This window comes from Hoplias malabaricus, chromosome 14 (genome assembly GCF_029633855.1).
Source record: "Hoplias malabaricus isolate fHopMal1 chromosome 14, fHopMal1.hap1, whole genome shotgun sequence".
In the NCBI taxonomy this organism is placed as follows: domain Eukaryota; kingdom Metazoa; phylum Chordata; class Actinopteri; order Characiformes; family Erythrinidae; genus Hoplias; species Hoplias malabaricus.
In genome coordinates, this window is record NC_089813.1 from 32,313,161 (window position 1) to 32,337,907 (window position 24,747).

General features: G+C 38.5%; 2 protein-coding genes across 3 annotated transcripts; one reads left to right on the plus strand and one right to left on the minus strand.

Moving 5' to 3' along the window:
- Positions 1 to 812: 812 nt before the first annotated feature.
- cebpb (CCAAT enhancer binding protein beta) lies at positions 813 to 2,772 on the minus strand. The gene has a single exon (XM_066644817.1). It carries the CDS (start codon positions 2,535 to 2,537, stop codon positions 1,776 to 1,778), a length of 762 nt encoding a protein of 253 aa, XP_066500914.1. The 5' UTR covers positions 2,538 to 2,772; the 3' UTR covers positions 813 to 1,775.
- A 6,787-nt stretch (positions 2,773 to 9,559) lies between these two features.
- peds1 (plasmanylethanolamine desaturase 1) lies at positions 9,560 to 23,780 on the plus strand. Of its 2 annotated transcripts, XR_010795321.1 has the most exons (7): positions 9,560 to 9,735; positions 15,104 to 15,223; positions 15,825 to 15,916; positions 16,491 to 16,635; positions 17,033 to 17,245; positions 19,045 to 19,900; positions 20,218 to 23,780. XR_010795321.1 is itself a non-coding variant. In XM_066643622.1 (6 exons), exons 1-6 carry the CDS (start codon positions 9,600 to 9,602, stop codon positions 19,164 to 19,166), a joined length of 828 nt encoding a protein of 275 aa, XP_066499719.1. In that variant the 5' UTR covers positions 9,560 to 9,599; the 3' UTR covers positions 19,167 to 23,780. The 2 variants fall into 2 exon arrangements, 1 of the variants encoding a protein (XP_066499719.1); XM_066643622.1 differs by having other exon boundaries at positions 19,045 to 23,780.
- The last annotated feature ends 967 nt before the right edge of the window (positions 23,781 to 24,747 follow it).

The window sequence follows — 24,747 nt, forward strand, 5'->3', positions numbered from 1 at the left end:
TTAATCTCTTGAGCTGTTTGTATCTGGACAGTCAGCCACCCAATAAAAGTTTTAAAATCCATGTTAGGAAATACAATGCCTTGCCCTTTCTCGTTTGTTTTTGCAGGTTTGCTATCACGTATTTATGAAGCTTTATTTGCTGAAATATATTTACATTCTCAGTATGACTTTGTTAAAAGAAATAACTACCAGTTGTAGCATATAAGATCTGTTGGTAGGGCTTTTAGCAGATGGACATTGATCCAGCCTTGACCCCAGAGCACTGAACTCATAGACTGTTGACAGTGCCTCTGTGTGTTTTAGATAATTCTGCTTTACTGCTGGCCAAAGGTGGACAATGGACAGACCTGTTAAAAGCCTCCCTGAAGTCTTCGAAGTCCACACACTCTGTAATAAGAAAATGTTCTTGCACTTTTACAGAAACGATTGCCTTTCACACGACAATGGCAAATGTACACACATAAAAGACTAATGTGTCATAGATATTTTGTAGCACTGTGTGTGCAGACTGTTGAAATCCTCAGCAAAACATTACTGTGCGCATTATGGCATAATCTGTCGCATTATTATTTTTCCCCCCCAAGCCCTTCATTCCTTCTATAAATATTTAATATTTTACTATTTTTTGAAGAAGCAATTATCAAAATAGTAATGAAAGCGGATATAAATTCATACCGCTTCATAAAAATGCAATGTGATTTTGAAATGATCTGAGGGATGTGTCCTAAGCTGACAGTTCCTTAGACAGGCAGAAGGAGGTGTGTCTGTTATTAAAGGCAAACAGCAAAACAGATGCAATTAGACCAGAAAGCTCAAAGATGTAAAAATTATTTAATTCAATAAAATATTATATAGAAATAAAACATATGTACCATTTTTTCTTTTTAGCAGTCTACTTCATTGCATTGCCAATACTGTTACAATGAGTTGCATCATACCTCTGCAGTACAACTCTTCCCTTGACAGCCACTGCCCCAGATATGGGGGAGAAAAAAAACGAATACAAGGTATTTTAAATAAGTGTATTAAACAGTAGAGATTTTTGTTATCCCACCCGTACAAAAATACTGTACAGACCAATAAAAGAAAAAAAAAATACATCAACAAACAGGACACCATAAAAAGTGACATAAGCACGAGGATTGAGAGGGTTGCGCAATCCGGCGCGCGCCCCTGGTCCACTTTCGCATGCTGTCTCGCGCTTGTAAACATTATTTATCATATATTTATATTTAATTACCATAAAAAACAATGTATTCTTTCATCACGAGTCCGTTTTGTGAAAGCTGCTCCAGGCGTTTGGGGTTCGCGCGTGAATACAACGCTGAAACGGCAATGTAATGCACGCGTGGATTAAATCTGATCATTGATGTGTTTCATAAAATGACACTTGAAAAATGCCAAGCTTTGGAATGACCTCCTGTGGTAACAGGCGACTGAACTGGTTTGATTCAGCTCAAATAAACAAACAGTGAGAATGAAAACAGCGCCTCATTCAAAGAGTTCTAGTTGGGTTTTTTTTTTTTCATGTTACCACAAATATATGGCAACCTGAGAAATGCAGCTGAACAGGTGTTAGCGCCAGGTGAGTTGAACAAGGCGAGTTCAGCTATGTGTTACCACAAGAGATCATTCATTCAGGTGAACTGAACTGACCAGCCATTTCATGTTGCCACCTCCTCGTTGCATTCACGCCCGGTCCTTTTCGAACAAGAAAACGGGCTCCAGTTAATTTAGAGAGAGTTCAGAGTCAATGTGCGAGGACCTCGCCGTGGTCAGCACTGTCCGGTTGCGGAGAGCAGGTTGCGCAACGTGGCGAGCTCGCGCGACAGCTGCTCCACGCGCTTCTGCAGCCGCTCGTTTTCAGCGGCGAGCTCGAGCACCTTGTGCTGCGTCTCCAGGTTGCGCATCTTTGCCTTGTCGCGGCTCTTGCGCACGGCCAGGTTGTTGCGCTCGCGCCGCAGCCGGTACTCATCGCTGTCTTTGTCCAGGCGTTTCTTGCCCTTGCCGCTGGAGGAAGGCGCCGCCGTGTTCTTGCCGCTTTTGGAGGAGCTGCTCTGGGACGCGGGAGCTGGCGTGCCCGGGGGGCTGGAGCAGGAGGATGAGGCGGCGGACACGTCGCCTAAACTGCCACTGACACCACCTCCACCGCCGCCAGCCGTCTGATACGCCGCCGCTGCGCGCAGGTACGCGCTGCCGTCCATGCGGCCGAAGAAGTCCGCGCCCAGCACCGTGTCCAGCCGCGACTCGGCGTAGTCGAGCCGGTGCCCCACGCGATCGTGGTCGTAGTCGCGGTCCTGGTCGCGATCCGTCACCGCGGACGCCTTGTTCGAATAGTCCGGGAAGAGGAGCTCGTGGCTCAGCGGCGCGTGCTGGTGCTGCTGGTGCTGGTATATAGGAGAGTCCACGTAGATGCTGATGTCGATCGCCTTCTCGTGCTCCGCGATGCCCAGCTTCGTCATGGAGGCGTCGGCCAGGTGCCGGTACGGGTCGTCGAGAGCAAAGCAGTCCCGTTCGTAGATGCCGGCCACTTCCATGGATCTCTACAGCCAAAGAGCCGGAGAAAGCGCGGGCTGAGTCGCCCTGACGAGCGCCTACTTGTAGTCTCACGAGAAGTCAAGAGCGTGTGGGGAGGACAAACCAACACTGCACACCGAGCAGGACTGTAAACACTCAGCTGAAGTAGTAAGTCTGCTTTGAAAACGTCAGACGTGCCCGGGCTCGGTGTGTACGCCTGTGTAGGAATGCGCTGCTGTCAGTTCCCATGTTTTCAGCTCTGTTTATATCCGCTTCGTCGGGGGCGGGGCGTCTGTTGACGTGAACTTCCGTGTGTAGATCATACCAAACCGGCTAAAACCTGATGTGTGTGTGAGAGTGTGTACTCCGTGTTCAAAAGATGTTCCCCTCCTCTAACACACACACCAGAAAAGTTTCCATAGAACATCATAACCCTCATAAGCAGCTCCTAACAAATAAACACAACAAACTCAACACACTTTGATATCTGCACAGGGTTAGACCCAACAGCTTTGAGACATTTACGTCTTGGGACAGAAAAGGGGTCATAGGCCATCAATGCTGAAGCCAATTATAAAGTAATTTCTGAATCATTCATTCATTTTCCACACAAATCAGCTGCAGTTTAATTTACTTTGCCTCAGTCTTTTCAGTTAGCTTAGCATACAGGTTACAGTTGCCCACTTAGAACATGCTACCACTAGCAAAAACAAGGTCATTCATTTATTCCTTACCTGATGCTCTGTAATGGCCTACGTGAAATCAGTGTAGTTATTTCCTTATTCAATCTGCAGTTGGATTGAAGCTGAATATGCTTAATTACTTTATACAGCTGCTTATCAACCACTAAACATAATTCAAAGCTTTAATAAGCCAACAGTGTCTACTACTCAGTTTTGCAATTCACTTATGAACTGATATAGAACACGTCTACTCAGTTAGAAAGGTCAAAATAATATCAGTTAAAGCAAAAGATTCTTCAACAGCAATGTTTTATTTGGAAAGGATACAATGCTACAAATCACCTGTTGAAATCGGAATAAAGAAGAGTTTCTTTCAATGGCTATTTACCTGCTACACCATAAAACTTGAAGGAAATGGTTTAATTCAGTGTTTCTAAATATATGTTTTGTAGTTCAGCTTGCCTTCTATATACATTTGATCATTTATAAAGTTTACGTTGCTTGTCAGAAGTTGAAATGGAAAATTAGAGACCCATAAAAATATCAAGGCCCAAAATACCACTCTTAATTATATTCTCTAAAAGTACTGAAAAAAAGTACTTCAAGTACATGCATTGTTCCGTGCAGTTTAATGTTATGTACACTACTAATTCTGAGTCAAACATGGACAAACAAGAGTCAGTTAAAGTGTTCTCACCTCTTGACCTATTGTATCATGTGCATTTGTAGCTGGAACAAAAGTAGAGTGAAATGCGGAAGCAACTATGCAATAAGTAGAATTTACATACTTTAAGTAAATTTACTATCCATCAAATAAATGTAAAACAAAATTAGTAAGTAGTTATAAAGGATGAAGAATAATAAAATTTTAAAAATTAATTTGAAATAGTTTTCTTTCCAAAAATGAGCTTTGTAATCTGGAAATAATACATTAATTTAATGAATTAGATACATTTATCTTCATCTGAAATTTAAAACTTTCTTCCTTTGCGCTCTTAGCTCATGGCCCATTACATCTGAACCCACCATGAATAAAAAACAAAAGCAGAGTTTCAGTTGCTGAAAAACTGACCCACAATAAAAAAGCAGATATCACCTTGCTGAGAGAGACTGATTGTTTATGACAATAAGCAAACAGCATGACACCAAATAAACTGGATTAAACTTGAAACTAATTGATGTCAAGTTCAGGTCGATAGCACTGTGTGGTTGTTTTATATTTTATAATTTTTCTTTTGTATTTTTCTCTGCCCTGTTTTTAGACCTGTGCTTCTGTGGCACACATTTAAGAGTTGTAACAAATCAATTTGTCAGCTATAATGACACAACCTCTGCTATTTTATTTAATTTTTAGAGATAATTTGTCATTTTTTCACATGCTGTTTATATTGTGTCAATATTTCAGCCCAAATAAACCTGTAACAATCACTAGAGAAAACCTTTACATTTTAGAATCTCATTTGAAGCTAAGTTTTGTGAGATAGCAATGACGGTTTTATGTATGTACATGAACTGAGTCGATAAATATAAGTGATAGAGAACATACAACTCTGTAGGGAGGGAATCTGGAATAAACAAGACCATGGGACATTGATGTATTTATACATTGTTGCCATGTGACACAAATACAGAAGAAACGTTACCTCACTTGCCAACCCAACCAATGCACCAATGTGGGACTAAAACTGGGTACCAGCGAGGTTTGCCTGTGGGTTTAATATTGGTCTGACATGTGGATGACCTGCAGGGTCAGTGACGGGACCAGGATGGTTTAAATGTAGGGCCCAACTAGACATGTTCAGATTTTCTTAAGTAATTTTCATTCATTCATTCGTTATCTGTAACCGCACATCCACTCCAGGGCTGCGGTGGGTTCAGAGCCTCTCAAGTAATTTGTTAATTGTAGCACTGCAGTGGAATTGTATATTACAGCAGAAACTGAAATGTGTCCTTTTTCATGCACTTTGATGTTAAAATAGCTTTTAGCTGATATAGCTCTAAAAAAGAGATGTATGAGATAATGTCACCAACAACGTACAATTAAATTAAACAAAAAATGGAATCCAAGTAACCAAATATAAAAGATAGAAACAGCCAAATTCATGTACCCACTAATATACTTGAGAGAAGTGAAAGCATCAATTAAACATATTCAGGAAAGTACAAATATACCAGTATTTTACTTCTGTATATGACTAAATGTAACTTCCATTTCTAATAGAGAATCTAAACTATCTCAGCCTATACCATGATGTTAGAAATGGTCCAGAGCACAGGGCCCGGAGCAAGGAGGCCCGTCTCGGGTCATGGGAGGCCAGAGTCCAAAATGGTTTACTGATTTTCCTCATCTAACACACCTACTAAAACAACCAGCAAGTTTGTATTTGAAGTGTATTTGAGCTAGAAGCCGTTAATCTTTATAAAACTGCAGCCCTCTACAAAGAAATTTGAATGTCAATGTCTTTCTTTAGCCAGTTCACAGAAACATGGCTTATATTTCACCATATTTCAAACCTTTGTATGTATTCATTTTTAATTAGACTGGTTCAGTGAACGTTCTTAAGTATACAGCTGACGTGAAACACTGACATGAGTAACACTGAACACTGAGCCCGGTGAGTGTCAACTCTAATCGACGAAGTCTAGTCTCTCAGATGGCAGATACTGTACTGACATCTAGTGAATAATTTTGGTCTCTGCAACATAAATTGGCCCACCACATTATTCATTCATTATCTGTAACCGCTTATCCAGTTCAGGGTCCAGAGCCTACCTGGAATCATTGGGCGCAAGGCGGGAATACACCCTGGAGGGGGCGCCAGTCCTTCACAGGGCAACACAGACATACGGACACTTTTGAGTCGCCTATCCACCTACCAACGTGTGTTTTTGGACTGTGGGCGGAAACCGGAGCACCCGGAGAACCCGGAGAACCCACGCGGACAACACACCAACTCTTCACCCGGAGCGGGAATCGAACCCACAATCTCCAGGCCCCTGAAGCTGTGTGACGCTACCTGCTGCGCCACCGTGCCGCCCACTACCACCACCTTACTTTGTAATTTTGTAGACAATAAAATATGAATAACTAGATGAGAAACTAGATCTAGTGATCTTATTTTCCTCGCATTTCAAGAAAGAGTTGACGTTCAGCAAAATTTCTTTTTCTTTTTTTTTGGCATTATCAGGATCAGAGCACCTTTCACGGACTAACCATTTTTTCCACACTTGTGAAACTGTTGTATTAACTGTCGGGTTGAAATGTTTCTTAAAGCACAGAAAGCAAGTGTTCTGGGACTATGTCTCTAAGACTTCACTAATTTCAAATACGTTCAAAATTTCACAATTTGGTCTGAATCAGTATTTTGGGGTAGGAAAAGGTATGTACATTTACATTTATGTTAAGAACTGATTCCTGCAACTTTTCCATCAAATCCTCCACAAAAGAAAAACACAAACGTTGTATGCATTATTTTAAGCTTTTAAGAAAATATGCCATTGTACATAAAAACAAAATACATTTTAAATAATCTAAGCTTCTTGGGTTGAGGTTATTCATTCATTATCTGTAAGCGCTTATCCAATTCAGGGTGGCGGTGGGTCGAGAGCCTCCCTGAAATCATTGGGCGCAAGGCGGGAATACACCCTGGAGGGGGCGCCAGTCCTTCACAGGGCAACACACACACCTACGGACACATTTGAGTCGCCGATCCACGTGTGTTTTTGGACTGTGGGAGGAAACCGGAGCACCCGGAGGAAACCCACGCGGACACGGGGAGAACACACCAACTCCTCACAGACAGTCACCCGGAGCGGGAATCGAACCCACAACCTCCAGGTCCCTCGAGCCGTGTGACTGTGACACTACCTGCTGCGCCACCGTTTTGTTATTTTAAGGAAAACAAAAGTGTTTTTCAGTTATAGTAGACATTATGTTGGATTACTGATTATTTTTGTGATTCATGTTTCAGTGAATCGGACGTCATTCAGTTTCCTTCTGAAGGGTATAACTGATTTGTGAGGTTTAGCTTAACACGAGCCCAGCCTCAAGCTCTAACGCGTAGCACAAATCTCAATACGCAACCCAGACTTTCCTCAGTCGACCAATTTCATCAGTGACCCACTCCTTCACAGTGGAGCTGTTCCGCCTTTCCGAGAAGAAAAAAAAAAAGCTCGAGAGGCAGGCTACGCCCTTGTTTAAGGATACATCATCGGCTGAGTCGCCAATGGCTCGCTGCTTCCTACGCTTCATTTTACTCCATAAAACTATGACCTCTACACCAAAATAATGTAATAAAGTGTTAGACAATGGGTCTAACTGGATATATCCACTTTCTATCAGACGTACAATATACATTATATGAAGGAACCCACATTTCATGACCAACGTAGTGCCCTATATAGGGAGAACGTATTAATTTGGGAGTTAGCCATATTTCTCAAAAGCCGTGTTGTGATTGGTCGCAAACGGGTGGGGTCAGGACGCACTTCTTTTTGTGCAATGTCATTGGCTAACGTTTCTACACGAAAGTTTTGAGCCTATGTTGATTGGCTGAGAATAAATACAAACTCCCGATAGGGCGTGGCCAGTAGCTGGGGGAGAAGCCGTGTTGCTGTTAGCGATGGGCATTCCGGATCTTTTCAGTGAATCACATTCGTCGAATCTGTTCATAAAAAGGAGTCGGCGCCTTTGGTCTCCAAACGGCTCAGTTCTGTTGCCAGTTATTTAGTCCCAAAACTGAATCCAAGTGAATGTTATTAACTATCGTTTAAATTTCATTGATAAATTAAGGTGATATTTTAATTCAAAAGGTAATAAAATAATATTAAAATAATTATTTATTCTCTACTTTTAATCGCAGCACTTTCACTGACACATATCTCCAGTATGTTTAAACCTTGCCTTGAATTACAGCCGGTGAGGGTTTTGGTGTGTTCTCCCTATGTTTGCATGGGTTTCCTTCCACAGTACAAAGACACATGTTCCATATGAGTGAAACTATAATTGTGAGGTGCAGGGCCTTGTATCCTGTCCAAGGTGTGTTTCTGCCTTAGTGCCTAATATTTCCAGGTAGGCTCCAAATCAAATCAAATTTATTTGTATAGTGCTTTTTACAATGGATGTTGCCTCAAAGCAGGTTCACAGAATTCCAGTGAAGACAAAGTTTCAATATGAAAATTTCAAAAACCCCAGGTGATCAAGTCAGGGGTGACAGTAGCAAGGAAACAACCCTGAAACTGATGATGTGGTTACAGAAAAAACAACAATAAACAACAAAATATATTGGTGGCACAGTGGTGCAGCAGGTAGTGTTTAAGTCCCACTTCGGATGACTGTCTGTGGGGAGTTTGGTGCGTTCTACCCATGTCCGTGTGGGTTTCCTCCAGGTGCTTTGGTTTCCTCCCACGGTCCCAAAAACACACATTGGTAGGTGTGAGTGAATGTGTTGCCCTGTGAAGGACTGGCGCCACCTCCAGGGTGTGTTCCTGCCTTGTGCCGGGTGATTCCAAACCCACTGAGACCCTGAACTGAATAAACAGTTACAGATAATGAATGAATATATAAGGGAGGCAGGGGGCATTAAACAAAGGGAGGCCAGATGTAAGAATCAGAGCAACTAACAATGCATACATTATGAAACTTGGCTAAGAATGTACACACACACACACACACACTAGTTACTATGTACAGTAAACACACACACACACACACAGAAATGGACAGCCACACTCTGAGCACTCTGAGTAGTGTGTGTGTGTTCTCAAGAGCACTTAAGCCATGGATGTTCCTGCTAGGTGGTTGGGAGCCAACCGGTGACCTTCCGGTTCCAAGAATATTCGCAAAGACTTTCCTTGTTCCACCACATTGTTTCATTCATTACATCAATGAAAATGACCAAAATATAAGAACTTTAGGAGGGATCATTTATACACATTTTCAAATCAGCCATGACTTAGTAGTCAGATAGCAGATTATAGATATTTGATGGCATTTGTGACATTTCAGATATAGCCCCTGTAATTTTCTTGCCTTCTGTTATGAATTCACTGCAGTTTTTTGTTTGTTTTCAAACGTGTCTGAAATATCGACGCAGTTTTAAGTAGATGGTTATTACTTAGCCTGAGCTTAAAGTTTGTCTGATAATACCTAAGGGTGGTTGAAGAATTTTGTAAACCAGTAAATCAAGGGGAAAACGCCAAGAGCAAAAAACGCAGTAAAAGTAACAGCGGCAAGGTCAGAATTCATCTCTTCAGCGTGAATCGACACGTAACTTTTAAATAAAAGAACCGATTGTCTCAAGGAACCAACTTAAAGAGTCGATTCGTTCGAGAGCGACACATCACTGGTCTGTGTGAGTGTGTGTGAGCGGAGAGGGTTGAACCTAGAGTGAAGTGAATATGGCGAGCATCCCGAATGAAAACGGCGCCGGGGACGACTTTCAGAAAGCGGAGCCGAACGGTGCGGCTCGGGCCTCGGCCAGATGGGGCCCACAGCACGCCGGAGCACAGGAGCTCGCCAAGTTATACTCTCCGGGTAAGAGAGATAGTCTGCGGATATGGGGCTGAAGTTGGCTTCTGATTTGATTTTTTTTCCGGTCCACCTTAAATGGAGCAGTTGTCATATTCCGGTGTGGCTGCTATTGCGTTTAAGGTGGACCGGAAATATCGAATAAGACTCTGGAGAATAAGAAGTGGCTTTAAGCTTTTAAATGTGCTCGGTCTCCACCCGGTGCTGCGTTGGTCGTCCGCTAACCGGCTATTCATCTTACTGCTAGCTCTTCGGGTTTCTAGGGAAAAAGAAAAACGAGCTAGCTAGCATTATTGGCTTTAATAGTCACGAGTTTTGATTAAATTGAGGAAATAACGGCTCAGAAACTTTGAAAGTTGACAAACGAAGAGTCTCTGACAGAAACTCGAACGTTAAAGATGTTGCTGAAGCAACACCTTTTTAGTGAAGCAACTTTATTTAACTGAGATGTAAGGCAGCAAGATATAGCAGAAACCTAATTCAGAGACCAAAGTAAAATGTGTTTTAGGTATTTATATCTAGCTGTGTTCATGTTTGTCTGTGTGCGTGCGTGTGTATAGCAACCACTAAGTTGTCACTTCCACATGATCATTCAGGGCGGGTCAGTATGTTTCCAGTGTCCACAACACTCAAGTTTTCCAGTTAAAATATATTTTATTGAGCAGAGTTTCTGGTATGGTTTTGGATTTTCTTGTTAAATAGAGTTATCAATGCTAAACCTGAGAAAATGTTCTCAGTTGTATGACTTCTGAGCTGCATATAAATGTGCAGCCTGTTGGGAAGAGTTCTGTCAATTTTCAGTCCACACCCATGGACTGAAGCAGTGACAATAAACTGTAAATAATCACATATCTTCTGTAACTTCTATATTGACTTATATAAATAAAAGTTATTTGACTTGTATATCACATTAAAAGACAAAATATGTCAGTGCTGTTGAGTAAAATCAAGTTTTTATTAAAAGACAAACAATTACAAACTCCAACAACATGACCATTTGCAGGTGGCAAATCAGGAAAAAATGCATTTTCATAACATTGGGAAAAAAACTAAGAAAACAGGCATGTTTTCATTGTAGATTTAAATATGTCAGTCTTATATTAACTGGTAAACATCTTTTTAAATAATTTAGTGACTGTCACATAAGAGGAACAGTCACCTTGTAATCTCACCCAAGAGTGAGGAAGAAGAACCGTACACAGTGTTGATTATGGCCAAATTTTAACAATAATTGAACTACAAGTGGGCAATATTGAAACATGTTAGGGTCCAGAAGGACCAGAAGGGAACATCAGGGGAATCTATTTGAAATGTAATAGACCAAATTCTAATCTGAAAAGTGTCTAAAATGTCCTACATCATAAAATGTGTTTCTGACCATTTTGCGTGCTAGCTTTTAGAGACTTTAAATATGTGTTCAGTTACCAGTGAACAATTGATAATTTACAAAACTATAAAAAAGACCCAACGCGCTTAAATATTGATGCAGCCTGTGTCACATTTTCAGCTCCTGATAGCATCTGAAGTATTGCTACTAACAGACTAAAATGCTCAGCAGCACAGTGAAAAAATTTAAAAGCAGAGATGTGCGTTTAAAAAGAACAGTCAGTCACAATCTAACTGAATTTGCAAGATGTTTAAAATGCATGAGAACCAACACAATATAATAATACACAAAATTAGATTAATCACTTTTTAATTGAACAGAATTACTTTCTGGATTACATATTAATCAAACCAGGGACGTTGTTTGTTCACTTGAGGTTGGATGTAATGAAAGCTACTTGTAATTAAATAATTCTAAATTTAACAATGGTGTCAGTATGGGCAAAATTATATGCTGTGGAGTAATCATCTTTTACACAAGGACTTTCAATGAGGTCATGGAGTTCAATGTTAAAACAGATTTTCCCTCAGTGCATTAATGTTCTCCTCATTGTCTTTAATCGCAAATGTGATCACTGTGTTTAATATGACTATTTATTATGCTAAATGGCAGAAGCTAAGTTAAGAAAGTGTAACAAGATAGCCAAGGTTAAATTGCAATGATATTTGTCATTAAACATAATTTAAAATGGGTTTTACATCAAATACAATAGACTAGATGAAGTTTATCTTATCTTAGTGCAAACTAAGTCTACATGTTAATGGTTTTGTAATTGCGCTGTGGGTTTGATTTGTGCGGTGTAATACCTACAAGTTTCAGCTTGAACAATCAGTACTGTCCTCTTGATGACCAGAATAGAGTGGGTAAATCATTACAAAGTCCTCAGCAACCTCTTTCTACCATTTCTTACACTAATATTTTGGATACACTGTCACTGCCATTCTTACTGCGGGTTTGTTCTGAGGTACAGGTGGCAGAAAACAAACGGGGCGGGTGTATGTGTGTGGTGTGATTACTTCATTAACAGTTGTAGGCCTGCAAATATAGTACAGTAAATTACTTAGATTTACATTATATTAATGACATTTTTGTAATTTAATAAACTGTCCCATTTTCTGTAAGGAGCACTAGTCACTACCTGTATTGGGAAATTTAACTTCCTCTTTGTGTTTTTGATGTGTGACAAAAAATTTGTTTTACTGGGACTTGCATTAACATTGTTTATTTCTAGCCACCCTTCCCCCTTTTCAGCTGATTCATAGTGACACTGATTAAATCAATGCTAAACAAGCTGTAAACAAACATTATTCAGTAGCACTTTCCAGTTGCCCCAGCTTTCCCCTGCCTGCTCCAGGTGAACCATGTTCCTTATCATTACAGCATTTGATATCTAGAGAACAAATCTGTTTATCATAACCACATGACACATGAAAATGAGTAAAGAATATGTAGAGGAGTTGATGAGTATAGTTGTATTGTGAACATATTTTTGTGGGGTGAATAATATAGAAATGAATACTGATTAATAGAAAAAGTATTCTGGAGGTTTATTTATTTAATGTAATGTGTGCAAAGCTTAACAATAGTAATAAAGTAGGCTAGGTCTTTCGCGCTAGAATGCTACCAGTCAACTTTATGAATTACTGGTTACACAACATTGTTGCACTGCAAATCCTTGGTATATATACTGCTGCTTGACTCTTCCACATGACTGTGAACACAACTGAATGCTTACGGTGTTATATAGAATATTGAAAAAAATTGGCTTATAGAGAAGTGAGCTCGAGGCCAGAGGGTCATCAGTTCAATTCCCGGGACTGCCAAGCTAAAATATATTCATGGCTTAAGTGCCCTTGAGCAAGGCACCTAACCCTCAAACTGCTCCCCGGGCGCCGAGGTGGTTGGCAGCCCCCTGCTCCGGTTGTGTGTGCGTTAACTGCCTCTAGTGTAGTGTGAAGCATTGCTCACTAGTGTGTGTTTGTGTGTTCACTACCACGGATGGGTCAAATGCTGAGAAGCAGTTTCCCTAAGAGGATCAATAAAGGTGTTTCTTTTTCTTCTTCTTGTCCTTCTTCTTGTTCTTGTTCTTCTTCTTCTATTTCATTACATTGCTTCCTCTCATTTGGAATAATGTTGTTACAAATGTCAAGAATCTATTTTAGTCCTCTTACAGCTATATCCTGAAATAGTACATGGTAAAAGAGTGTTTGAATCCTTTAAATATAATAGCCTACTTTCAGTTTCTCATCTTACGTTATGCTTCAAAAAAATTGGCTACTAGTTTGTAAAGAGAAACTTTTGTACTGATTTTGTCTAATATTGAAGGTTCCAATTTAGGACTGGGTTTCAGTACTGTTCAGTATGTATTATACCATTTTGATTCTGTCATATACTTTACATGTGTAACACACACTTAAAATATTTGATCATTGAATGATTGTGGAGATGGGTGTACTTGGAAGGAGTCATCCACTCAGACAAGCCACAACATCACAGCGACATTCTTGCTTCTAAACACCTCGTCCATTTTATGAGCTCCACTCTGCATATAGGTGTCCTTTGTAATTCTCAAAGTATACTTTGGTTAGCTCCCTTTCCCTTTCAATGGTCAGGACCACCACAGATCAAGCATTATTTGGGTGCTGGATCATTCTCAGCACTGCAGTGACCCTCACGTGGTGGTAGTGTTTCTGTTGTGCTGGTGAGAATGGATCAGAAATAACAGTGATTCTGGAGTTTTTAAACACTGTGCCTTCTCACATGACGGCAGGTCATCAGTTGCTGCACATTTGTGTTAGACATTTTCTAGTCCTACATCAGTGGTTATAGGACAGTGCCCACAGTATGTTGTATGCTGGATAGTTTTGGAAGTGACACTGAGATATATTAAAAATCCAGAAACAATGCTGTGTCTGACCCACTCGTATTATTGCATACACACTAATTAAAACCCAAACAATACCTTCTGTGTGTAGCTCCTATGGTGGTCCTGTCCATTATAAATATAAATTAAATTGCACAAGTAATGTATGCAGAACAACAGTCTGAACTAAAAATTTGCAACTGTTTGGCCAATGGAGCTGATAAAATGGACAATGAGCGAAGCAAAAAGTAAGTTATATCAATGTTTTTACTGATTGATATGTTTCCAACATTTGAAATGTATTTGAAATTTTTTTTCATGCCACAATAGTGTGATGATGACTGCCATGAACGAGTGAGTTGCCAGCACATAGGGCAGCAGTGGGATGCATGCACACTGACCTGACTTGTTTTCCTTGCCTGGCTGTGAATGGCTCTTTATATATCTACTGTAGTTGAATAATCCATTTATTCAGTGATCTAAGCGGGAAGGAGGAAAAAGATGTAACTGAAATTTGATTACATAGCCTAAGGCCAAGTCGTTGGTCCATCTCTCACACACACACACAAACTCATGCCCATTGCCTAACATAACTACAGTTACATGGATACAGGGTGTGTGATTGCGTATAAACTTGTTAGTGAAATATGCTGATGCAAACAGAGGAAAGGCATATAAGCAGATTTGTTGGGTGAGTAATTCTGTGGGTTTTCTCTGCCTTTCCACCACCAATTATATATTTGCAATAGGAAGTTATGGTTGATTATTCAGACAGACTTCTGTGCTCCAAACACAGGGCTCTGCCTGCACATGTATTATTTTATGGCAACTGTCACCAGGTTGGATGAGCTTTAGAGAATGTTAGCAAATGTTCCATTCAGTCTAATGATACGCTGATCTACCATAACAATGACCATGTAGATAAAGTAAATGTATAGTGATATTTATAACATGCACACATATAGGTATTTCTTTTACCAAAGTTATAGCTTGAATGGGTATTTGTTACAGTTTTCTGAAGCTTGTCTACTCCTAGCATTATGAGCATTGATATGTCAGTTTCGTTATTTTATACAAACAAGTCCCCTCATCTCAATTCTTCTCTCCCTCTCTTCTCTGATTAGGTAAGAGGTGTCAGGAATGGATCAGTGTTGTTCTCTGCTTTACGCTTATGGCCTTTAATTTCTTTCACCTCCTCGCCCACTTCCACCTGGGCCATGTCTGGTACATCCTTCTAGGAATAGGTTAGTACCAATCCCCACTCACACACACAAACACACACACTTATACATACACACACTTAAGCACAATGGATAAGCAAGCAGCTAGTCTGTACTCGATTGATGACAACTATGACTCAACACGTGTCTGTGTGTGTGTGCGTGTGTGTGTTGGTGTCCGTATTTGTGTGCATGTAAGCACAGACTGAAACCCGAGCTTGTTTTATATTTAGAGTTTTCAGTCAGAGCATCAGCTATCTTTTTAGCCTGACAAATTTGATTGGTAAGAGATAAGCATTTTTAAGCATTCATCTTGCATTTATGATGCATAATTGTATGTATTCGATTTTAAACAGAAATCTATATAAATGTACATTTATAAAATAGTTGAAAATTCACATTAGTTATTTATTGATTTAACTTATTTTCACAATATTGCAGTCTATCTTAATTTGATCCAGATCCAGTTGAGCCAGATCTTTTAAATATATGTAGTAAAAGATTCAGTTGCCTTTTATCATAAATATTCCAATGATCATCGCATGCTGCTTTTCATGTTTTAATATATTTATTGCATTCTTGTTTAACTGTTTTGAACTATGTGTCTTTGTGTGTCTACACTCAGTGGCAGGAATTTTGACAGCAGACTTTGCATCTGGACTGGTCCACTGGGGGGCTGACACATGGGGATCTGTAGATCTTCCCATTGTTGGAAAGGTATGGGGTGCAATGACATGACTTATTTTCTCTTCTCTGGTTAGTCGGCATTGCCGAAGATAAGAAAGGACAGTGTACTGACAGCTGTGAACTGAGCAAAAATTAAATCGTTGAGGTTTAAAACCTACAGTCCATTTTCAAATGTATTAACCCGGCAGCAAAACTGTCTGTTTAAAATAAAACAAGTGGTTCTTTTATGTCATGAAATCCATCACATTTAGACATATCCACCTATTCAGCCTGAAAATATTAAGCCTACTTATTAATCCTAAATTAATCATTAGATTTAAATCTGGGCTGCTTTTTGATTAATGAATAATAATATGCAGCCATACATCAGTTCTAAAAGCACAGTAAGTAACACAGCCGCTGTAATTTTAAAGGACAAACAGACTGAAGCATGGTCTTTAAAAAAATTAATGGAATTAATACCACAATGTAGAAGTGGTATGTAAAATATAATGTAGACAAGTTTCAGTGTGCAGTGAAATGTTTGTGTTTGTGATGCTCTGTGCTCTGGGGAGCAGGTTAGCAGGTATCCGTGTGCTCACACTGTCTTACTTTCTTCCCCAAGGCATTCATCCGGCCATTTAGAGAACATCACATTGATCCCACAGCTATCACACGGCATGATTTCATTGAGACAAATGGTGATAACTGTATGCTGACCATTGTCCCTATGGCTAACATGGCCTTCAACTTCCACACGTTAACGCCAGGTAAGACTGACAGATTTTTACTGCCTACTTCATGACAGACTTCTTCTCACTTTATCACCTATAAAAAAGGTTTTACATTTAATCAATTAACATTGTGTTTTGGTCTGGATTTCTGACTTTTCCCATTTGTTTAGTGACAAATTAGTCATGGTTCTAACTTTTTAAATTTTAACAACTTAAGTATTAATAATGTATTTTGACTTATGTCTTTTGATGTCAATGTGCCATTATTTGAACATTCACAGACCATCTTTGTTTCAGTGAGCTACAGGTGAAAAGAGTCTAATAAATATACATTTGTTCTTGTTGGCTATGTCTTCTAAGAGTTAAAATGTGCTTACCATATTTTGAGTGACTCGCTGAAATAAATATTTTGATCTACCTTTATCTCTTCCAGGGGAAATATATCAAATTTATCCTTGGTACTGTTATGTCTATGCTCTCGCCATCTTTGTGACACTGACCAATCAAATCCATAAGTGGTCTCATACTTACTTTGGACTGCCATGCTGGGTAACACTCCTCCAGGACTGTCACATAATTCTTCCTCGCAAACACCACAGAGTTCATCATGTATCACCTCATGAGACCTACTTCTGCATCACTACAGGTACCTCACGCACACACAAACATGTGTAGCCTTAAGTCCAATTCATACATCTGTGTCAAACCTACGTCGTAGGCAACTCGTCAATGCGAACCCTACGCCATAGCTTGACGTAAATCTCTCCAGAAATGTAACTACATGTCACATTGACACTTATCGCAACGACAGTGATTGGTCTTTGTTTGGAAGGACATTGTTCATGTTTAACCAAAGAAGTACAGACATATGAACTCATCTCCTCCACACACTGAGACACAGACAACAGCTAATTCATAGCGAGAGATTTCCTCAGACATGGTGTGGATGAGTAAAATGTTGAACAAAAGAAAAATATGGATGTCTATGGGGGGGAAATAACTCGAGAAGCGGGACCGCGTGGGAAAAATGCGCTGACTTTGTATTTGTTTCTTTCCTGTTCACCTCATGTAAAATTTGCTCTGTCCCACTTTAAAGATTTACAAAAGAAATTCTACTACACCACTACATTGTGAACCTCATGGTGTAGAGCAGGATTTCTCAAAGTCTGGGGCTAATGGGGCGCATAGGTATTGCAGGTGGCGCGCAAGGAATCTGGAGGCATTTCTTTATTAATACCTTTCTGTTTTGCCTATAAAACATACTCAGTAAAAAGCACCCACTCACGATGGATTCATTAATTAGACCTTAAACATGTTAAAAGAACATTAGATAGGAGACCAGAAAATCATAGCTTGCCTGGAACCAATAAATTCTTTTATTCGTAAACCTTTATTTTGAAAATGCGCCACAGAGATTAACACATTTTGGCTGTGAGTCAGGCATGATGGGTTTTATTTCAGCCTCTGTTAAAGTGCCTGTTCAAATATAAAGCTGTTCCAATCATCAGCTTCACTGGCCTCCGATTCACTGCCAAAGTCTGGTTTATAAAGTTAGTTTTTACCAGCTCTGGGCTGATAACAATGATGGCTAATTACAGTTATCAAAGTGGCTTGTATATAACTGTTACAGAGGAGGATTTGGGGGTTGGTTAACATTTATGTAAAGTTCCATTGTGTTTTGTTTGGGACACAGTCTCACTCTCTAACGTTATTGTTAATCAAATGCTGTTCCCCGTCATTGTAAATGCAGTGTTTTACTGACTTATCTACAAGAATCAGCTTATAGCTAGCTAATATTTTGGGTATGGGGTGGGCTTTGATTCAGCAAATATGGCCCCCCAATATCAAACTCACTCCTATGACCTTGCACATGCCTTTGCTCATTTTTGCACAGACTGAAAAGTCAAAAACTGAAGCACAGTTTAATTAGTAGGCCAATTTTCTGTATTTCTGAAATTTTGAACATTGATGTTAATGTTGTATCTGGTGTTATAATGTTAAGCTACTGATTTAGAGATAGAAGTTGATTTTACTTAAATAAATTAGAAAATTGTAAACTTGCCTGTTTATTTTATTAATTTTGGGGGGCGATTATGGTACAGGTGGGGCATGATAGAAAAAGTTTGAGAACCACTTGTGTAGAGGTAGATGTTTGCTGTTCAGCCCTAGTGGTGTGGTGCTGTAATTGCAGAGCAACACAGACACCAACCCAGGAATTAAAATGCTTAAAATGGCGTATGCTCTGCGTCGAACCAACGCAGAAGTATAAATGCTCACAATGGTGTACGCTCTGCGTTGAGTCAACGCAGCAGTATAAATCGGCCCTGTGACCAGTTAGCTACAAATGTGCAGTAATTTGCACAAATGTGCTACAAATGTGCAGTAATTATTGTAATTTGAATGGAGCCTTACTAGATGTCCATTACTGTTTGTGTGTGTGTGCAGGCTGGTTGAACTACCCACTGGAGAAGATTGGTTTCTGGAGAAATCTCGAAGACATCATCCAGGGCGTAACGGGAGAGAAGCCTAGATCAGATGACCTGAAATGGGCTCAGAAAACCCAGTAACCTCTCTTGCTGGTGCCAGACCCCTCTCCTACCTCACATCTCTGCAAAAGGGGACCAGTCTCCCTCTCTTCTTCATTCTGTTCCCTTCTCTTTCCCTGAGCAGTGGGGGAAATGAGAACTAACCACCATCAGTGGCAACCGAATGAACAACTTTAAACAACAGAGAAGATCCAAGCCGTTAGAAAGATGAAAGAAAGGAAATCCACTGAAAATTTGAAAGCAATACTGCTCTGCACTTCTTATCCAGCAACAGCGTTTTGCTCTCAGATCAGCTTTGTATGTATCCATTTCCACCCTTTTCCTGCACACAGAAGCCATGAAGCCATTTTACTACCTTGGGGGTACAAAGTGCCCAAAAAAAGCCCTGTTGGAAAACTTCACCCTTTGACAAAAATGTATATAACTTTCTGAAAGCGCAAAAAATTAAAAAATCCAAATTGAAATACTTGAAAAGAAGTGAGCTCCAGTTCAAATGGATGCCTTAGGGTTTTTTTTTTCTTAAACGTCTCGCACGTCTCTCCTGACTGACTGCTAACAAGCTCGGTTGGTTGGAAACTATGGGACTGGTCCTGTTACTTAATGGAAAGGGGAGCACTCATTACTTTTTCTGCCCCAAACAGTTGGTTTTTTATAAGGACATCGTGGCTTGTTCTGACAGAGGGCTGGAACTTGGTGTTTTATCTGTCACTGGTGTCTGAACAGACATAGCAGTGGAATATGCAGTCTTTCCCTAGGTCAGCCTTACTTATGCAGTACATACAGAAGAGATATTCTGCTCTTGCACACACTCCATAACTCATACTTTGCACACCATAACTTGCACAGCATATTTACAATATACACTTTGCACTCCATAGAAAGCCTTTAGGCCTATGCCTTCTAATCACATACTTTTCTGTTACAGTATGTTTTGCCTAATGCTTACACACGACACACAGGCAGACAGACACATTCACATATCCTAAGCAAGCATCAATCAATCATGGAGACGCTTTTTTTGCACAACAACTTTCTCCATCACTAACATTCTGTCTGATTTACCTATTCATAGGTGCTGTAAAGACAACCAAACAAGACAAAGTGATACTGATCTGTATATCATGGAAGAAGCTGTCTGTGATTTAATAGACATTTATAGGTAAAAATACATGGGAAAGACATCTGCTCACAGCTTCATAAAGATATGTAGTTGCCATTTTTATGCTACTTTTTTAAAATGTCCAGACATGCATAGCAATGTACAAAAATGTTCCAAGAGCATGACTCCTTATTTAATTTCCAATGAAAATTGTCATAAGGTACAGATTTTTCAGTTTAAGCAAATCAACAATCAGAAAAAGTGTTTAGCGTAAAACTACGAAGAAGCCGTAATAATGTAATTTAAACGTTTCAGCGTTTAGTTTGTCTACATTTTATTACAAGTTCTATCGTATTAGGAAGACTTTTCAAGACTTTTTTTAGACACCACAAAAGTCTTGGTTTATAGTCTTGTTATTTATTATTACTTTATTTTATTATGTCCATTTCCTTTTCTAAATAATGACTCACTGACAGCTACACATCCTTTCTGACCACAGATTGTGTTGTCTCTTCACAGTGAAAGGATGCACAAAAAAATGGACAAGTCTATATTCTTACATGTTTTACTTAAAGGTTCTTCTCTAAAACTTAAGTCTTTTTTTATATATAATCTGAGAAAATAATATATTCATATTCTGCTAGAATTATATACTGAAAACAATTATAACTTGTACTCTGTGGCTATTTTCACTGAAAATTACATAAGTGAGTATGGTGGTCTGAATTTGTACAGTACCGTAAGACAAAAACGTACTAAACATTTGTTTAAAGAATACAGACATTTAGGTCAGCTTGAGCATATAAACCACAAACAGCATTTAAAGGTTTCTGTTACTTTAGAGCTGCTTATACCATTGAACTGTCATTGCAAACCCTACAGCTACGTATAGAGCAATTTATAATGACGTTCAAACTACTGTATATGTTAAAATAACCATGCAAATACTAATTATTTCACATTAAGTTGTATTCACATACATATGTATGTTTTATGAATGTCATCAAAATCAGTCAATAGATACAATCACTTGTCTTACTCCATCACTTTAAGATTTATTTATATTTACTATTTACTTAAGGGCCACAACAGGTTTGCCTATTAGATAAGTTATTTATATGATGTCTGCACAAAGTGATTCTCTCCAGTAGGGTAGTACTTGCCATAAAAAAAACACATGGCTGTGCTTGAATTAGAAAGTTTTAACAGATTAATGTAATATTTTTCCAGTGATTTGTGTACATATATTATTAACTAGTGCTAGACATGCAGATAAATCCTCTTAAACACAATCCTCACAATGATCTTTACTTGAAAGGGGATGGAAGATTTATAGCAAGTTATTCATATATAGAAATATATCTAGGTATGTTGCATAAATATGCTTTTGTATTTAAATTTCTAGAACTGATTGCTTTTTTTTTTAAACACCTTGTTGTCTGATGTGCCATTTACCTCCCTGCCAGCTGTAGATCCTGTCCTTTACTGAATGTTGTAAGTAGCCTTACTGTGTCTAGCCTTTTGGAAAACCTTTCTTTTTCCTCATTTCAATGTTCTAACATTTTCTCCTGCAAAGCCAAAATGTAAAATGTTTGGTCAAATGCAGTCTGACCAAAACTTAGGGAAAATGGTTATTGAATTTTTGATGTGAGTGAAATGTTACATCGTACGCTTTTTAAAGCACTGCTCTTTGTCATAGGAAAGAAAAAATTGCATTACTTCTCATTATGGGTCAACGTAGAAAAGTATTAGAACATGTCTTAGGTCAGTACTTCTAAAGGTCATTTACTTGCCTCCAAAGTACACGAAGAATTAGAACAATTGCCAATGATTTTACCAAGGAGATTTAAAAACTTTCCTGGAAAAAAAAGCTTGTCAGGGCAACTGATGGTGTCAGCTAAAGTGTAAACATACAAAACATTTCTGAAATGGTGTGTACATTTAATTCCTTGACTTTTTTAATTGTATGTCATGTTTTTCTAAGGGGTGTTTTTGTGGGATGTGATTTTGTAAATTAAGGTTGAAGAAAGTGTGGCCTTTCCATAATTTGATGCTGATTTGAAATGATTTAAAATGTTTGTCATGCTGGTGTTTATTTATACCAAGGAGAGCCAAGGAAGGTGGTATACCATGATTTCCACAGAAACACATTTATTTTTCATAGAAAGAGGAATACTCTATAAAATACATCCTAATCTGTAGTAATCTGGATGTCCATTTGTGGTCACTGTACTTGCTGTCAGTCTGTACATGCTGCCAAATAAGAGTCCTAGATTGTGTAATTTTTGGTTTTTTGACATTTGGTTCTCCACACTTAAAGGGGAACTTATTTTATTTTTCAATTTCTTTGCGATTCACATGTCATTATCTAAAAATCAATTAGTAGAAAAACTTAACTAGACAAATTTCTTCAGTGGTGGTGTTGGCCATTAGGAATTGTAAGAATGACAGAACACAAATATAAGCACTTAATTTGCTAGTAAACATATTTTTATGTAATGATAATGCTAAAATAGAGGCTAAAAAGAGAAATTTATATATATATATATATATATATATATATATATATATTTATAAAACAAACAAACAAACAAAAAAAACAAACCTTTTATTTTTTTGGGACTCATTTATCTTACATCATACACAGTGATTCCCTTTTTAGCTCAGAGAAGTCCATTGGTTTTTTGCAGGTTCTGACATCAATGGCACACTTTCTCCATTGTTATTGTATTCCTAGGCTTTAGTCCTAGTCCTAGTTTATAAAGTGAAGGTCCAACTATATTTTATGGTCAGCTTGTGCCCCATAGACTACCTATGTTTTGAAGTTATTTTCTCCTTAGGTGTTTTGAAGGAATAATCCTTCAGTCGTGTTGGTGGTGCATAAAAAAATTGTGACCTTGTGTGCTGCAGTCTGTTAGATGGTAAAAATGTGTGGGGCATTTAATCTGTAAGGACTTTAGAAATTTGCCTATGAAGTGTAATAACATTGTGTACGCATTTGAGGAAAGTTGTTACTGTTATTAAAGTGTACTAAAGGGGCTAATTTTATCACTGAATGTGGCTTTAAGTGTGTTGAGTGAACAATTTAGTGACTGTGCTCAGACTCTCAGAGTTGTGCTTATTTAACCAAAATATTCTGAAATGGTAAAATTTGAAAAGTTTTTCTTCATCCATTCCCACAGGATAACACAATAAGTAATCTGTCTACTTCTGAATTAACTGACTAATTGTTACAGCAGCATTCATTAGCCATTTGATTGTACATGGCCCATCTTAGGCTGCTTTGTCCTTCAAATTGAATAACGAAGAGCAGCAGTTAAAAAAAACAGCACTGTATGTCTTCAGCACTGTCTTATTTAACATGGCCTCACAGATCATGTTAAGGTTGATTAACTAATGTTTTGGATCTTTTTTTTTTTTTTTTTTTTTTTTTTAAACGGGGTATTAGTGGGAGTGGATTTTGTGGTGGTCAGCTTAAATATCAAAAACAATGCCTTGATGCCTTTCTGTTGTCTCCCATTAGGAAGACTTTAATGTTACCGTGTATATATTATATTTATAATGAAATTAATAAACTACCAAAAATGTGTGAGATGTGTCATGTGATTTTAATCTACCAAATGCACTACTCATATCGCTCCTTTTCTTCGGCAACTCCATTGACATTCCATTGAGGCTAGGATCAAATTCTTCTAACCTCAAGGCTCTTCTAGCACCTGTTTATCTCTCAGACCTCATTTCTCTGTATCAACCTTTGAGCATCGTCAGATCCTCTAACACGATCTTATAACTGTTCCTTCAACTAGACTTTCTACGTTGGGGGCAGATCTTTCAGTGCTTCTGCCCCTAAACTTTGGAATTCTCTACCATGCTCTCTTCATAACTCTACGTCCCTGTTATCCTTCAAATCTTTGCTTAAAACTTTCCTATTGTTTTCTTTAATATTGTTATTTTTTATTATTATTTAATATTGTGAGACAATGTAGTTTACTGTGAGATAATTAATAGGTAGGAATAATATATTATTATAGAAATTATACTCAGATTTTAAAACTTTTAAAATAATTAAATATACATATTAATTAGAAATAGGATAAATTGCATTACATCAATAAACTAAAGCCATAAGCACAGTCTCGTCGGATCCTTTGTCGTGCGTGCGCGACCGTTCACTAAATTGAATCAATTTCCAGAACCGATTCTTCTATCCTATCCTATCTAATTCTAAGAATTTCTGCATTTTATTTTTATTCAATTTAGGAAACGACAATACATAGCTATTTAAATCAGTGTACAGCTAATAAAAAGGTACAGAGATTAAAGGACAAAACTAGTAAAAAAATATTTATTTTTCCTGTCATATTTAAGGAATTTTGACAATGCAAATTCCTGCTGGAAAAACGCTGTATGGAATGTTCCAGTTAATTCACAAAATTCATGAATGTGGTATACAATTATTTACAAATGCAATACCAGTAGACACTCATTGCCTCCATCAAAAAC

What these genes read in the sequence shown, in the direction of transcription:
- cebpb (XM_066644817.1), bottom strand. Translation starts at nt 2,537, where the DNA reads ATGGAAGTGGCCGGCATCTACGAACGGGACTGCTTTGCTCTCGACGAC.
- peds1 (XM_066643622.1), top strand. Translation starts at nt 9,600, where the DNA reads ATGGCGAGCATCCCGAATGAAAACGGCGCCGGGGACGACTTTCAGAAA. An exon ending in GTACATCCTTCTAGGAATAG is followed by an intron (nt 15,224 to 15,824) that starts GTTAGTACCAAT and finishes GTCTACACTCAG; the next exon opens with TGGCAGGAATTTTGACAGCA. An exon ending in CTTCCACACGTTAACGCCAG is followed by an intron (nt 16,636 to 17,032) that starts GTAAGACTGACA and finishes TATCTCTTCCAG; the next exon opens with GGGAAATATATCAAATTTAT.